The sequence below is a fragment of the Phyllostomus discolor genome, chromosome 11 (assembly GCF_004126475.2).
Source record: "Phyllostomus discolor isolate MPI-MPIP mPhyDis1 chromosome 11, mPhyDis1.pri.v3, whole genome shotgun sequence".
Lineage (NCBI taxonomy): Eukaryota > Metazoa > Chordata > Mammalia > Chiroptera > Phyllostomidae > Phyllostomus > Phyllostomus discolor.
In genome coordinates, this window is record NC_040913.2 from 85,705,097 (window position 1) to 85,718,113 (window position 13,017).

Here is a 13,017-nt window from a genome sequence, read left to right on the forward strand (position 1 = left end):
AGTCAGATGGCAAAGCATCAGGGAAACCCATGGCGACACCCTATGCTCCTGGCAACGACGGTCCCAGTGTTGCACCCGAGGATGGCTGCCCTGAGACGTAAGGACGCTCTGTGTGGGGAACGTGACACAGATAGTCCACCTACACTTGTGACCACTGTGCCAGCTTCGTGGAGCTCAGCCGGCTGAGCAGGAAGTTGCCTCCTAACTTGCTCTCTTGAAGATTCATGCTGCATCCAAGGGCCAACCCCTCCCCACTTGGAAGATCTTCGTTCCTCTGCCTTGCTTGGAATACCTGCTTTGGAAAGTTAAAGTCGTGGCCAGAACATGTTATAAGCCACAGAAAGGCTTTGTAAATGTTAGCACTTCAATCTCCTTACATTTTCCATCACTTGGAATGACTTCTCAATATGAAAAAAGATTTAATTTGGATTGCAAAAATAAATTCTGGCTGAATATCGAACTGTCTTATTTACATACTTATACATAGAAATTATCAGGATAACAGGAAGTTTTGTCACGAGTTGTTGAAGGGCCAAGATCAGATACGCACTTAAAAGTACAGCTTTATGGACCTTCTGTGTAGCTGACCCAGGTCACACACTAGAACACAGAATCATACTGTATGTACCCTTTGCATCATCTGCCTTCCGGAACTCAACATTATTCCCAGGAGGTGACCCTATATTACTATGTGTACTATTTTCCCTTATTTTTCACAGTTGTGTTTTATTCCAATGTTTGACTATACCTCAACTTATTATCTACTTTATGACCAATGGTTGCTTCAGATGGCTCATTCTCACATATATATTTCATTTCATATAAATACATATATATCCTATTAATTCTGTTTCTATGGAGAATCCTAATATAACCATTTTATTACATTGATTCCTGTTATTTGATGTTTTGAGGCTATTATGAATCATATTTTTATATTTCACTACCTAATTGTGGTTAGTATGTAGAAATGCAAATAAATTTTTATGCTGACCTTCTAGTCGGTGAGTTTGCTACAGTCACATACTGATTTTTAAGTATATCTGTAGATTATTTTAGATTTTCTACCTACACAATGAATTTTTTTGTGAAGAACAAATGTTTGCTTTCTTCCCAATATTTAAGACCCCCTCTATATTTTAATCTTGCCTTATTGGGCTGCCCAGGATGCCCTGTAAAATGATGAAAAACTTCGGTGGCTAGCAGAAACTTTTTGCATTGCTTCTGATCTCAGTGGGTATAGCTGAACATTTTACCTTTAAGTGTGAAGTTTGCTGGAGGGTGTTTTTCCTCTAAGTACCCATAATCAAATGGTAATTGTTCCCTCTTTTTCTAGAAAATTTTTATTATGAGCAAACTCTTTCAAAGAGCTTTCCTTCATCTGTTGAGAAAATCATATGGCTGTTTCTCTTGACATCATTTGTTCATTGATTAATTATTTCTCACATGGCAGGCCAAACTTACATTCCTGCCATGGATCTAATTTGGGTGACATACTACCCATTTCCTACCTGACGCATTTGATTTGCTAGTCTCTTGCTTAGTGTTCAGAGATGAGGTTGGCCTATAATTTGCCTTTTTTTTGGTAATACTTTTATCAGGCTTTGTATCAAGGTTATGCTAACCTTTCAAAATGACACCCTATTCTCGTAGAAAAAACTTATTTTGCTGTTATCGATGCCATGTGTTCCTCAAATATTTGGAAGAATTAGCCATGGGAGTCATTGGGGTTTGGAGTTCTCTTTGAGAAAAGGACTTTCATAATAAATTTAAGTCTATAATAGCTATAAACCTCTCCAGATTTTCTATTTCTTCTTTGGTGATGTCCTATTTTTCAAGGAATTTAAACATTTCCCCTAAATTATGAAATCGAGTCATAGTATACTGGTTAAACTTTACCATCTGTAAAATCAGTAGTGATACGCCCACTTTTATTCCTTGAACCCCCACCCCCCTTTGATTTCAAGGATTCCACATTCTCTTAATTTTTATTCTCCCTCACCAGCCATTTTTTTCTCAGGCTGCTTTGCTGGTTTCTGGTCGCAGCCCACACCTCTAGATGTTAGGCGTCCCAGGGCCCAGAACTCTTTTTTTTTCCCCTGCTGCTTTATACTCACTCTCTTGGTTCTCATCCATTTCAGTACTTAAATACCATCTGTATGTTCAAAAATCTGTACTTCCAGTCTATACCTCTCCTCTAAACCCCAGGTGCAGAGACACTCAGTTTGAGGGGTATACTCAAGTACCTTCCCGTCTCTCCCAGCATCCTTCTAAATGTGCTCCTCTTGAATTCTCCCCGATTTCAGTGAACGGCTGCCCCGTCTCTCCAAGTGTGAAGCCAAAGCCTTGGAGTCAGTATTGATTCTTTCTTTAGTTACACTTCACACCTAGTCCCACAGTAGCTCCTGCTGACTTGGCTTTCAAAACACAATCCAAAGTCCCATGACATCTCGGCAGCAGCAGGACTGTCACTTGACTGAAACAGCATCTCGTGGCAGGTTGCATCACTCTGTGCTCAGAACTTTTCAGTCGCTTCCTAGTTCAGATAATGTTCTATTCCCAAGGCCAAAAAGGATCTTAATAACTCAGCCCTGATTGTTTCACTGGGCATCTCCTGCTACTCTCCCCCTTGCCAATTCCCTTCTATGTCCCAATGGTCTCTTTGCTGTTCTTCAGATCTCCAGGGACGCTCCTGTTTTAGGCCTGTGTGTTTTTCTCCTGCGTTCAGAGTTCCCTTTTTCACATCTGCGTGGCCTCTTAGCTCGCCTTCTTTGCATCTTTGCTCAAGCATTACCTGCATATGAAAGTCTTCCCTAACTATTCGAGCTAAAGTTGCAGCCCTGTTTTAGGTTTCTTTATAGCCTTTGTTGCTATCTGACCTTATATTATGTTTTTATTGATTTGTTTATTGAAAACAATGACAATAAAAATACAGTACCCAAGTGATTTATGATACTAAAATGTCGATTGTCTGTTCCACTAGAATCTAAGTCCTGTTAGGGCAAAGATTTTATGTTCTTCGGTCCAATGCTTAGAACAGAATCTTAACACAAAGAAGGTGCTTGAGGAATATTCAATGAAATAATAAATCCAAGACGATCACCACACAGGAATGTAATCTTCTGAAACAAAGAGAAAACTGGGGAATTCATAAAGCAGTTAAAACTTTCACAAAGATACATAGATACATATACTTTGAATTCATGGGGGAAATTTTGCTCTGTGGTTAGAAATAAATTAGTGAAACCTGAGTATTAAAAACTGCAAAGTAGAAAGATATTTACACAAATTATATAAAACCTGGGAACCTGAACAAGCTTTAAGAAATGTAATAAATTGTTTAAAACTCTTTCAACACTTTATTAAAAATTAAAGAATTAAAAATCCTGAACAATGATCTGTAGTCATAAAACAATAACAGTAAAATTATGATACACAAATGATTTATATTACAAAATGTACCTCCTAATTGGTATGTTAATTGTTCTAGTTCAGAATAACAACACACTTCCTCTTCTGTTAAATTTATAAAATCTAGCAGTTTTATGATATTTTACATGTCTTTATATTACTTTTAAATCCCTTCATTCCTTCTTTGCTTTTGGATAAATTAACAGGCATTTTATTAATGTAGTCATTAATCTTGGTTTAAAAATTGATCTCAGGAGTAATTTAGTTTGCCTTTTACAATTTTCCACAGAGAAATTTTAAGATGACTAATTTATCAATGATTAGCATGAAACACTGCCCTAATTTTTTTACCTAATCTGTTCAAAAGGCACCATCCCAGGTATAACGATTGCTGACTAACCCCTAACCCCCAGCTGACCCGTGAGTAGAGCACCATCTTTCTCACAGGGTAGAAACACACGCTACGAGCAGGAATCTTCAAACTCAGGGGCGGAGCCCTGTCTTCTCCTTACGTCCGAAGTGGTACTTTACCTTCCAGTTGAAAACATCCAGAAGATAATGCATCGGGGTCACTGTACTTGGTTCTAGTTTTTAAAGTATTTTTTATCAATATAAGTAAATAGTAGTTCTTTTTGTTGGTGTTGCAAAACTCCAAAGCCAAATAAAATAAAGCTACCATAAAATCTACTCAGTGCTTCTCTACATGAAAAAAATAATTCATTTTGGATACTCTACTGTTAGTAGAGGATGCATACCAATCCTCTTCTCTTCTAAGAAGTCTGGGCTGATTAGGGAAGGACTTGGATGGTCCTCAGAAATTGGCATAAAATAACCTGACCGGTTTTGCAGGAGCCAGGGAGATGGAAATGGCACATTTAGCGGTAATTCTGGACCAGAGAGCACTTAACCAGAGCCCCTGAGGATCAGGGGCTCCGGACCGCATACATGTCTAGAAATTCCTCGTGTTTGACAACTGCAAAATGGAGACTGGTATTTTCTAGCTGATATTTAGGGACAGTTAGAAAACTCTCTGTGCATGTTACTAAGCATCAGGAACATTGCCCGGAGTTACAGGGCTGTGGCCATCCAAAAGAGCTACAGCGACTGTTCTCTAACACTGCCCACTCCCTAACATTCGCCATCACTATAGGAGTTCAAGCAGAGGGTGCCAAGGAAAACGTGGCGATCAAAGGCGGGCCTCTGAGGCCACTGTTGTTTTGTCGCTCCGTGATAAAGGACACCACGAATTTCAGTCCCAACACACTTCTTCGTTTCCGGACATCCATAAATGGGCAACGATCCTCTCTTCTTCCAACCAGAAATAATTTATTAGACGTTTGTAGGAATATATATACCGATATATGTAAAGTTTCCTTTTGGATTAATAAAAGTTAAATTGACAAAATATAATTCTCTGATAGAAAAGAAGACATTATGGCAAGTTACGATCCGAGAAGATCAAAATGGGCCTGCGGGTTTAAATTGCTACAAAGAGAAACCACCGGGGAGAGAAGGGAAGGAGAAATGGCCCGAGAGGGAGCCTGGCCTCCGAAGGATCATCTATCTCCTCTCCGCAGCCTCTGTTCCACCACCTGTGTCCGTGTCAGCAGAGACCCAGGCTCTGGAGGAGCAGAAAGCAGGGCGCGAGCACAGAGAGAGGAGGGCACTGCTGCTTTAGACGGAGGGATGGGGGAAGGTTTTACGTCCACAGGGGACACCCGGGGAAAGGTCAGGTTGCGACGAGATGAGGAAGGTGCTGCTGCGGAGCCTTCTCTCCGATGGATGGACTCTTCCATTGTAAACAATAAAGATGAAACCACATGCAACACCCTTTAATTATGTTTATAGTCATCATAATCAAAATCAGTCGATTGGCTTTAAAACACAATAAACAGGGGATACTTCTAAACCGAGCGCCTGAATTTGAACGGGAAAACCAGCTCAACAAAATCGGCTTGGGAGGCTGCTGTCCCTCCTCAAAGAGGTTCGGGACTAAACTACAGACAACGACTAGGGCAGCCTGGACCTCAGTCCCACAGGCACGCTGCACCGCAGATGACCGGGCTATTTTCTAAAGAAGGAAATCATATCTGTTAGTGACTAGGATTCTGATGGAATTAGTCATGGAACAAGACATACCTAAAAACAGGTCAAGACACAAAGCTATAAAATGGCATACTACTAGAAAATATACTTCCATATATTAAGCAGTGGGTGAACATGTACGTTAATTATGTGTATGTTTGTGTATAACTGGTAAAAGGATGAATCATAAATATATATAGGATTCTTCTGAGCAAAGCCTAAAGAATCCATATTGGAATGCTTCCGATAAGATTTGTGAGTTTGACTTGCATTCTGTTGATGACGCAAAGTGTTCAAAATGAAGTTGTTTGTCTGCATTTCTTTCAGATAGTTTAATGTCTCAGACCAGCAGGCCAACAGATACACAATATAACACTTGCTCTTCCATTGTTCCATGGTGAGTGGGAGGCTCTGAACTCTCCCACAGGGCGCTGCAGCTCCGGCGGAGTAGTATCACGACGCCACCTGGAATCTCTTTCTTACGGTCCAAGTTGTCCTCTGAAAAGATTTGGATGGATACTGTGAGCCTGAAACACCAACCAAAAGAGTAAATCTCATTACGGTGTTCAAAATCCCAGCTCACCAAAGGATTGTTTTGTATATCCCATGCAGATGATAACTTTTAAAAAGAAAAAAAATATGTTAATGTCACCTTTACGGAAACCAGAAATCAGTCATATGCAAACAACTGCCATTTGGGATTTGGGGTCCCGAGAAGGGAAGGTGCTCTTCCTCCACAAAGCCACGTGTCCTCCCAGTGCCACTGGGTTTACAGGAGCCGCCTCCCCGGAGGCGGATCCCTAGGGTCCAGGAGGTGGCTCCCTAGGGTCCAGGAGGTGGAGTGCGGGGCTCTGGCAGCTCCGCTGCTTCACGAGGCGGAGGCAAAGTCAGCTGCCTTCCTGCTGTTGGGGACACCCCATCAGCTCCTCCTTTCTTTTTTTTAGCCACAAAAACAATATGTGGATAAGTTAATAGCTCCAGATGCTTTTAGACGTGGAAGCAAAGGTGGGGAAGAGACTACATGCTTGCTTGTCAGAGGAAAATGAAAATGAATCCTTAGAAACAGAGGAACATCCCTTTTAATGTACCCTCACTCCCTTCTCTAGAAATAAAAAAGGCCTCTGACCATCAGGAATAATAGTTGTCACAAGTGTTGGAAAAGAGACGACACTGACTGAATATTGAGTGACAAATTAAGAATGCAGAGTTAAAACAAATTCAGAGCCCAGTCCAATCCCCTAGCCTCCGCTCCCGAGCACACAACAAACTAGCTGGCATCTCCACGTGGCATGCTGCCGCCAGCACCTCTGAGACGGAATGGATCAGAAGTCCTCATTGAGGTCTGTCCCTCTTTCAGTCCCGTCCACAGAATCACACTGATCTGCCTTCACTCCTTCCTCCCTCGCATTCCACAGGATGTGCCCCCTGACCCAGTGGCCCCTGCCTCCCCAGGAAGGCTCTGTGCCCCTTTGCCCACCTGCGTGTCCAGGTGGGTGGCTCTGCTCACCACTCCCATAACCTTTCTCCATCATCCCCACTACACTGAACCTTCGTCCCTTCGGGCCCAGACCAAAACATTGGTGGTGTTCGGATCTCTGCCTTTAGCCCAGAATCTGGCACAGAGCAAGCAGTTAGTACATTGTGATTCATTAATAAACAACCTCGGGCATCTACTTTCCCCTTGACCATCGACAATTACGTTAAGAGCAATACCTGGTAGAGCCGCATGCCGCCCTTTAGAGGAAGGACTGTTATCGCTGAGCACGACAGCTAACAGTGCTAGGGAATGTGTGAGGGGAAAAAAACAAAATGTACGGCAGCCCAGAGCTATGAAACATTGGGGGGAAATCTCACAGAGCTGAAGAACCTTTGATATCACTCTGGTACAGAAGGGCTGATGTACACAGCGACAAGCCTGTGTTCCTCCAATGCTTACATTTTGCCAAATTTATTTTAAAATTATAATATATGAAATATTTCCCTGAAAACAACAAATTATTTTTTATGTTCAGGTTATAACACAAATGTTCATAATTATTGAGCAAAGAATGTCTGTCTGGTATCTAGCATGGTCCTCCCCATCCATTCTTCCAATGATTATAACAGGAGAAACTGAGGCCCAGAGAGGTGGCGGCTCCCCAAAGATGGCTCAGCTCGCAGGTGGCAGACCCGGGCTGGAAACCGAGCGCTGATCCCAGAGTGACTCGCCTCATGGCGATGCCATGCTGCCTCCCTGGACAAAAGTGTCGGCCATAGTTTGAAAATGAAGACATCGTTGGCTTCAATTCAGACTACATACTTTCTCTTCAAAGAGCATACTTCTCTGTAAAACTCTACATTTAAAATCATTAGAATACATGTGTTAATGATATTAACCATTTTTATAATTAGATCTTCAGAAAATTGAAGATTTGGGCTTCGCCTAGAAGCAAAGCATGAAACTCTATAGCTGAAAGAGACACGAATTTCTCGTAAGACTCAAAAGGCAGCACTTTCCTTCCTCCCGGGGGTGAGGTCCTAAGTTAATTAAGGGCATGCAGGCATTCTCCCCTTGACAGCCAACAACAGCATGTCTTTGGGGTTTTGCTCTTCATGGAGATTTCTGAGGTCCGGCCGTGGACCACAAACGCCCAGGATTTCTCTGACGTGGTCAAAAGTCTGCTATCAAAGTAGACAATCTTCTATTTCTCTTTCCAAAACGTGCAACTTCACAAATTGCGTCACTTTATTTGCACATCGAGAACACTGACCTGCCAGGAAACCTTGACCTGTCCAGGTGTGGCCAGCCAACTCCACCAGTGTCAACGAGCCTTTCCGAGGCGTGTCTGACTATTGGGAGAAAAATAAAATCAGGGTTGAGTTTTACTGTTTCAGATATGTTTCTCCTTGTGTGACACTTCATCCAAAGGTTTTTTTTTTTTACATTCAATATTGTTTTGTATTAGTTTCAGGTGTTCAACATAGTGTTTAGACAATCGTATACTTTACAAAACACTGCCGCAACATTTCTAGTGCCCACCTGGCACCCCCCATGGACACAATATCGTAACATTATCGACTGCGTTCCTTGTGCTGTACCTTACATCCCCACGACTGTTCCGTAACCGCCCACCCGTGCTCCTCAACCCCTTCACCCTGCTCAACCAAGCCTCCCAGCCTGCTCCTCGGTGGTAACCCTTCACCCTGCTCAACCGAGCCTCCCAGCCCGCTCCTCGGTGGTAACCATCAATCAGTCTGTTCTCTGTATCCATGAGTCTGCTTCTGTTTTATTTCATTTCATTTTAGATTCTACATCTAAGTGAAATTATACAGTATTTGCTTTTCTCTGACCAACTTACTTCACTTAGCATGGTACCCTCTAGGTCTATCCATGCTGTCACAAATGGTAAGATTTCCTTCTTTTTTATGACTGAGTAATATTCCATTGTACATATGTACCATGACTTCTTTATCCACTCATCTAATGATGGGCGCGTGGGTTGGATATTTTTAGAAAACCAAAGAATGGTTAACAGAAAACCTACCCGAAACGTATGGGTTGTGCTGGGCCTTGAAAGCTGTTCGGTGGCCAAGGGTCTTTCGTGACGAGGTGATCGGACCATATTATCAGGTACTGCGCTTAACACTCGGTGTGTGTGCCTTCCTCTGTACTGCATGAAAGATAATTTGTTCTCGTTTAAATGAAATGCAACCCTCCGAAAACAAAAGAAAATCTGTATCTGTTTCCTTCACTCATTTAGTCATTCATTCACTCACTTATTTGACAACTTGTTCATATATGGCAAAGTATTAGGTCTACTGAGCATAAATATCAAGATATATTTTAATTATGTAATGGTATTATGTAGACTGATAAAACGGTAGAGTCCAATAGGTAAATATGTTTTAAAAACCTTAACCACATCAAATTCTTAATATTAAACTATCAAAAATGTTAACTGTGCATTTGTGGAGGAGCATCAGACTTTTTTTAAAGGTGATCTCTGTCTTCTTGCGTGGCTTCACGCTACGCCTCCATATTCTAGGATCAAACATGAACTCTCCGCCACTCCGGCCTCCTGGGAACGGCGCCACCGCTGGGCTCCAGGAGACGCAAGGAATGCGAGCGAAAACATTGCCTCGGGGGTTTGTCCCACCTCCCAGCCTTCATGTTTCCACAGCTGGGTCCTTCCGTGTCTGGCGAAGTAGACACGAGCTCCCAGAGCAAAGGGTGTGGTCACTGCAGAATCTGGCTATGCAGACGACCAGTAGCACGGCTTCCCCTGACCTTTTGCAACCGCACAGCTGAGCTGACCTTCGCTGAGGAAGATATTGAGTCGCCATGGTCAAGTGAGCTGCAAGAATGACCTCTGATACAAATGGCAGGGGGATTTTTAGGCTGAGCTCTTAATTTATGCCAGTCATTATTCAACATCGAAGCATTCATTTAGTCCTTGTGATAATTCTTTGAGGGAGAAATCACTGTCGCCCTTTCATAGAAGACAGAATTGAGGCTCAAGAGATTCACGGGGACCAAATCCCACAGTTTGTGTAGCAAGAGTCACACACACATCTGCTTGTCCCCGACCTCCCCTTCGTGCGACTTTCCTCACCACACCATCCTGCCACCACACCCAAACTTTCTGATTTAGTTTAGGCCACATTTTTATTTTGCAAAATGGTGCATTAATCCTCCCATCCTCTATAAATCCTCACAAAGCCATTAAGCAGATGATGGAGACATTTTTTCTTCAACATTTCACTTCAAAGTGCCAAGATTATATTTTGTTTGTTCGTTTGTTTTTCAATAGACCATCAAAACCGTGCACTTAAATATAATGAAATCTGTCTTACGGAAGCAGGGCGAGACCCGGGAAGTGCCACGTTCCGTTCGGCAGCCTCGGAGCCTATTGGGGGCAGCCTGGTCCGCGGAGCTGGGGCCAGCGGGGAGGACAGGTGCTCTAGGCCAGTGTGTCTGAAAACACAACAACAGGTGACTGAGCACCCAGGTGCCGAGACTGAGGGCAGACCTTGCCGCTAGCTCCTCATCGGAGCTCTTCCTCGCTGAGGTCTGCTTCCGAAAGAAATGAGCTGAAGTTCAGGAAGACACAAGTGGGGAGGGGACTGACCACCCTCTCCAGTCCCCTTCTCCTCGCTCTGCCATGACTGTCGACCTGTATTTACTGGGTGCCCAGCTCTGCCAGCCACCGTGGGGCACGGAGAGCTCGTTCCAACCCCGACGGAGTTCTCAGACTACTGCAAACACACCAGGTAATCAGAGTACACTGCAATGCAGTTTCGACAATACAGTGCTATGGTATACGGTTTTAAATGTAAGCACTGTAGAAATTTAGGGACTAGAGTGATCTATGAAAGAAAAGTTATTTACAAATGTGCAGGGCCTGGATTTGGAGAACCACTAAACTTTATGCATGGTCATACAAGGGAGAGGCAAAATACGCTCTTTAATGGAAAACTACATGTTGTGAAAATGTCGGTTATTTCCTACATTTTCAATAAATTTAATTCTAGGCAGTCCAATGTGACACTTTTTAAAAAAGCTTGTCAACCCGACTGTATAGTTTAGTTGTCATGATAGCCAAGTAAATTTGAATTAAAAAAAAAAAAGAGTAATAATGATGATAGGGAACTTACCCTTCCAGATGTTTACATTGAAAAATTTGTGGACTATTATATTCCACACACTGGGGAGGAGTTAGGAAAGAGTGCAACAGCACCCTGAGAACGGCAATAATGAAAAACACGCTGGAAAACACGTGGCTACAGACAGGGACAGGCCGGCAGCAAAGGCGAATGCGCAGCCAGAGGCGGCCGAGCGTATTTCCGCGGGAAACAGACAGGGTTTGGGTGGTGGAGCCCGGGTGGTTGGGAGGAAGAGGCCAGAACGAGTGAAGAGCTACTGAGGTGGCCGTGGGTGAGGAATGGGTCCCTGGAAGCCACAGTGATGACGCAGGAGGGAGTAGGACCTTCAGAGAATTAATAGGGTGGACCCAAATAAAGCTGGAAATTTCAGATCCAGACAGTGGAACAGACAAACACTGGCCTATCCAAACACTGAAAGTGGTGCTATGTAACTCATTTTGAAAACATCCCGATGGAATTCTATGCAGCAGAAAGAAAGAAGGAGCTCCTACCCTTTGCAACAGTTTGGATGGAGCTGGAGAGCATTATGCTAAGTGAAACAAGCCAGGCAGTGAAAGACAGATACCATATGATCTCACCTTTAACAGGAACCTAATCAACAAAACAAACAAACAAACAAGCAAAATATAACCAAAGACACTGAAATAGAGGACAGGCTGACAGTGACCGGAGGGGAAGAGAAGAGGGAATTTCAGGGGAGAATGGGAAAGGTTTACAGGAACAAATTTAAAGGACACATGGACAAAAACTAGGAGGAGGGTGATAATGGGAGGGAAGTGGGGAGGGTTGGGTGGGTGGGCTGGACTGGGAGTAAAAGGGAGAAAACTGTACTTGAACAATGATTAAAATAAAATAAAAAAAATAAAAAATTTAAAAAAAGAGAGAAAAAGTCCAATTACTGGTTAGGCGTTAGCAGTTGCTTCTGCCTCCCGCCCCTGTGGGGGGACCTTTGGTAGCTCCCTCCCTTGCTGTAGGAAGCCTGTGGCAGGTGGCCCAGGCAGTGTCTCCAGGGCGAGACAACACAGCGGGGGTGCCGACAAGCTCCCTATACAGCTAAGTGTACTGCTGAAACACAGTTCATGTTATACTCACAGAGTCCAATGTTAAATGTCCAAATACACGAACTACTTAAAAAAGTGTCCACGTAAATTCGATAAAGGATGCTTTGTCTGGAATAACCCACAAGCCCTGAGTGATAGGGGTCTCTACTCTCTGTGGCCTGTGGTGTGCCGTGAGCGACTTACGGTTTCGTTCCCCTGTGCAGCTCATCGCTGTCCACAGTGGGGGTTCTCAGCCTCTGTGGGTCTGCAGGAAGAGAAGGCAGCCTCCTGTGGACCGGTGTTTTCTTGGCAGGAGTCTGTAGCCCACGCGTGTCTGAGGTTCGTCCCAGGTGGCGGCGCGCCGAGGACAGAGCACTGGCCCCGACACCCACTGATCTGTCCTCTGGGTCATTCCTGGGGGAGGGGAATCAAGTTAACGTCCCAGATGTCAGCTCTGCAAGAACAGGGGACATGTGCCCGTTTACAGACACGGTCTAGAGCCTGGCATGCTACAGAGCCTGGCTCGTGGGAGATGCTCCTACCTGTTGAAAATAAATGGAGTATCATTTTCAACTTCAATGAAGAATCATCGACAGGAAAAAAGATCTAAGTTTCTTACTGTTTATGACCAAAGAGTATTGCCCGTCAGATTAAGAATTCACAGCTACATTCTGTTTTTCTTCTTATCTACCCCAAACGACCAGCCATCCCTCTGCGGTCGATATTAGAAGAGTGTGTTTTTAGCCTCACACGGGGGCTGTGTCCTGCCCTGAGTGTGAGTGTGAGTCTCACTCTCACGCTGGCTGTAGTGCCGGCGCTCGAGTGTGCCCAGCACGGG

At 43.7% G+C, this 13,017-nt stretch overlaps 1 protein-coding gene across 2 annotated transcripts in view; it reads right to left on the reverse strand.

The window, feature by feature from the left end:
* Nucleotides 1–3,339: 3,339 nt before the first annotated feature.
* Nucleotides 3,340–13,017, reverse strand: part of FAM149A (family with sequence similarity 149 member A) — a 39,665-nt gene continuing 29,987 nt past the window's right edge. For both annotated transcript variants that reach the window (XM_028527004.2, XM_036011730.1), the window contains exons 10-14: nucleotides 12,384–12,593; nucleotides 10,330–10,450; nucleotides 9,021–9,146; nucleotides 8,247–8,325; nucleotides 3,340–6,023 (exon numbers count right to left, since the gene is read on the reverse strand). In XM_028527004.2, coding sequence (XP_028382805.1) covers nucleotides 5,950–6,023; nucleotides 8,247–8,325; nucleotides 9,021–9,146; nucleotides 10,330–10,450; nucleotides 12,384–12,593 — 610 coding nt within the window. In that variant the 3' untranslated portion in view covers nucleotides 3,340–5,949. The remainder of the gene's footprint in view (nucleotides 6,024–8,246; nucleotides 8,326–9,020; nucleotides 9,147–10,329; nucleotides 10,451–12,383; nucleotides 12,594–13,017) is intronic.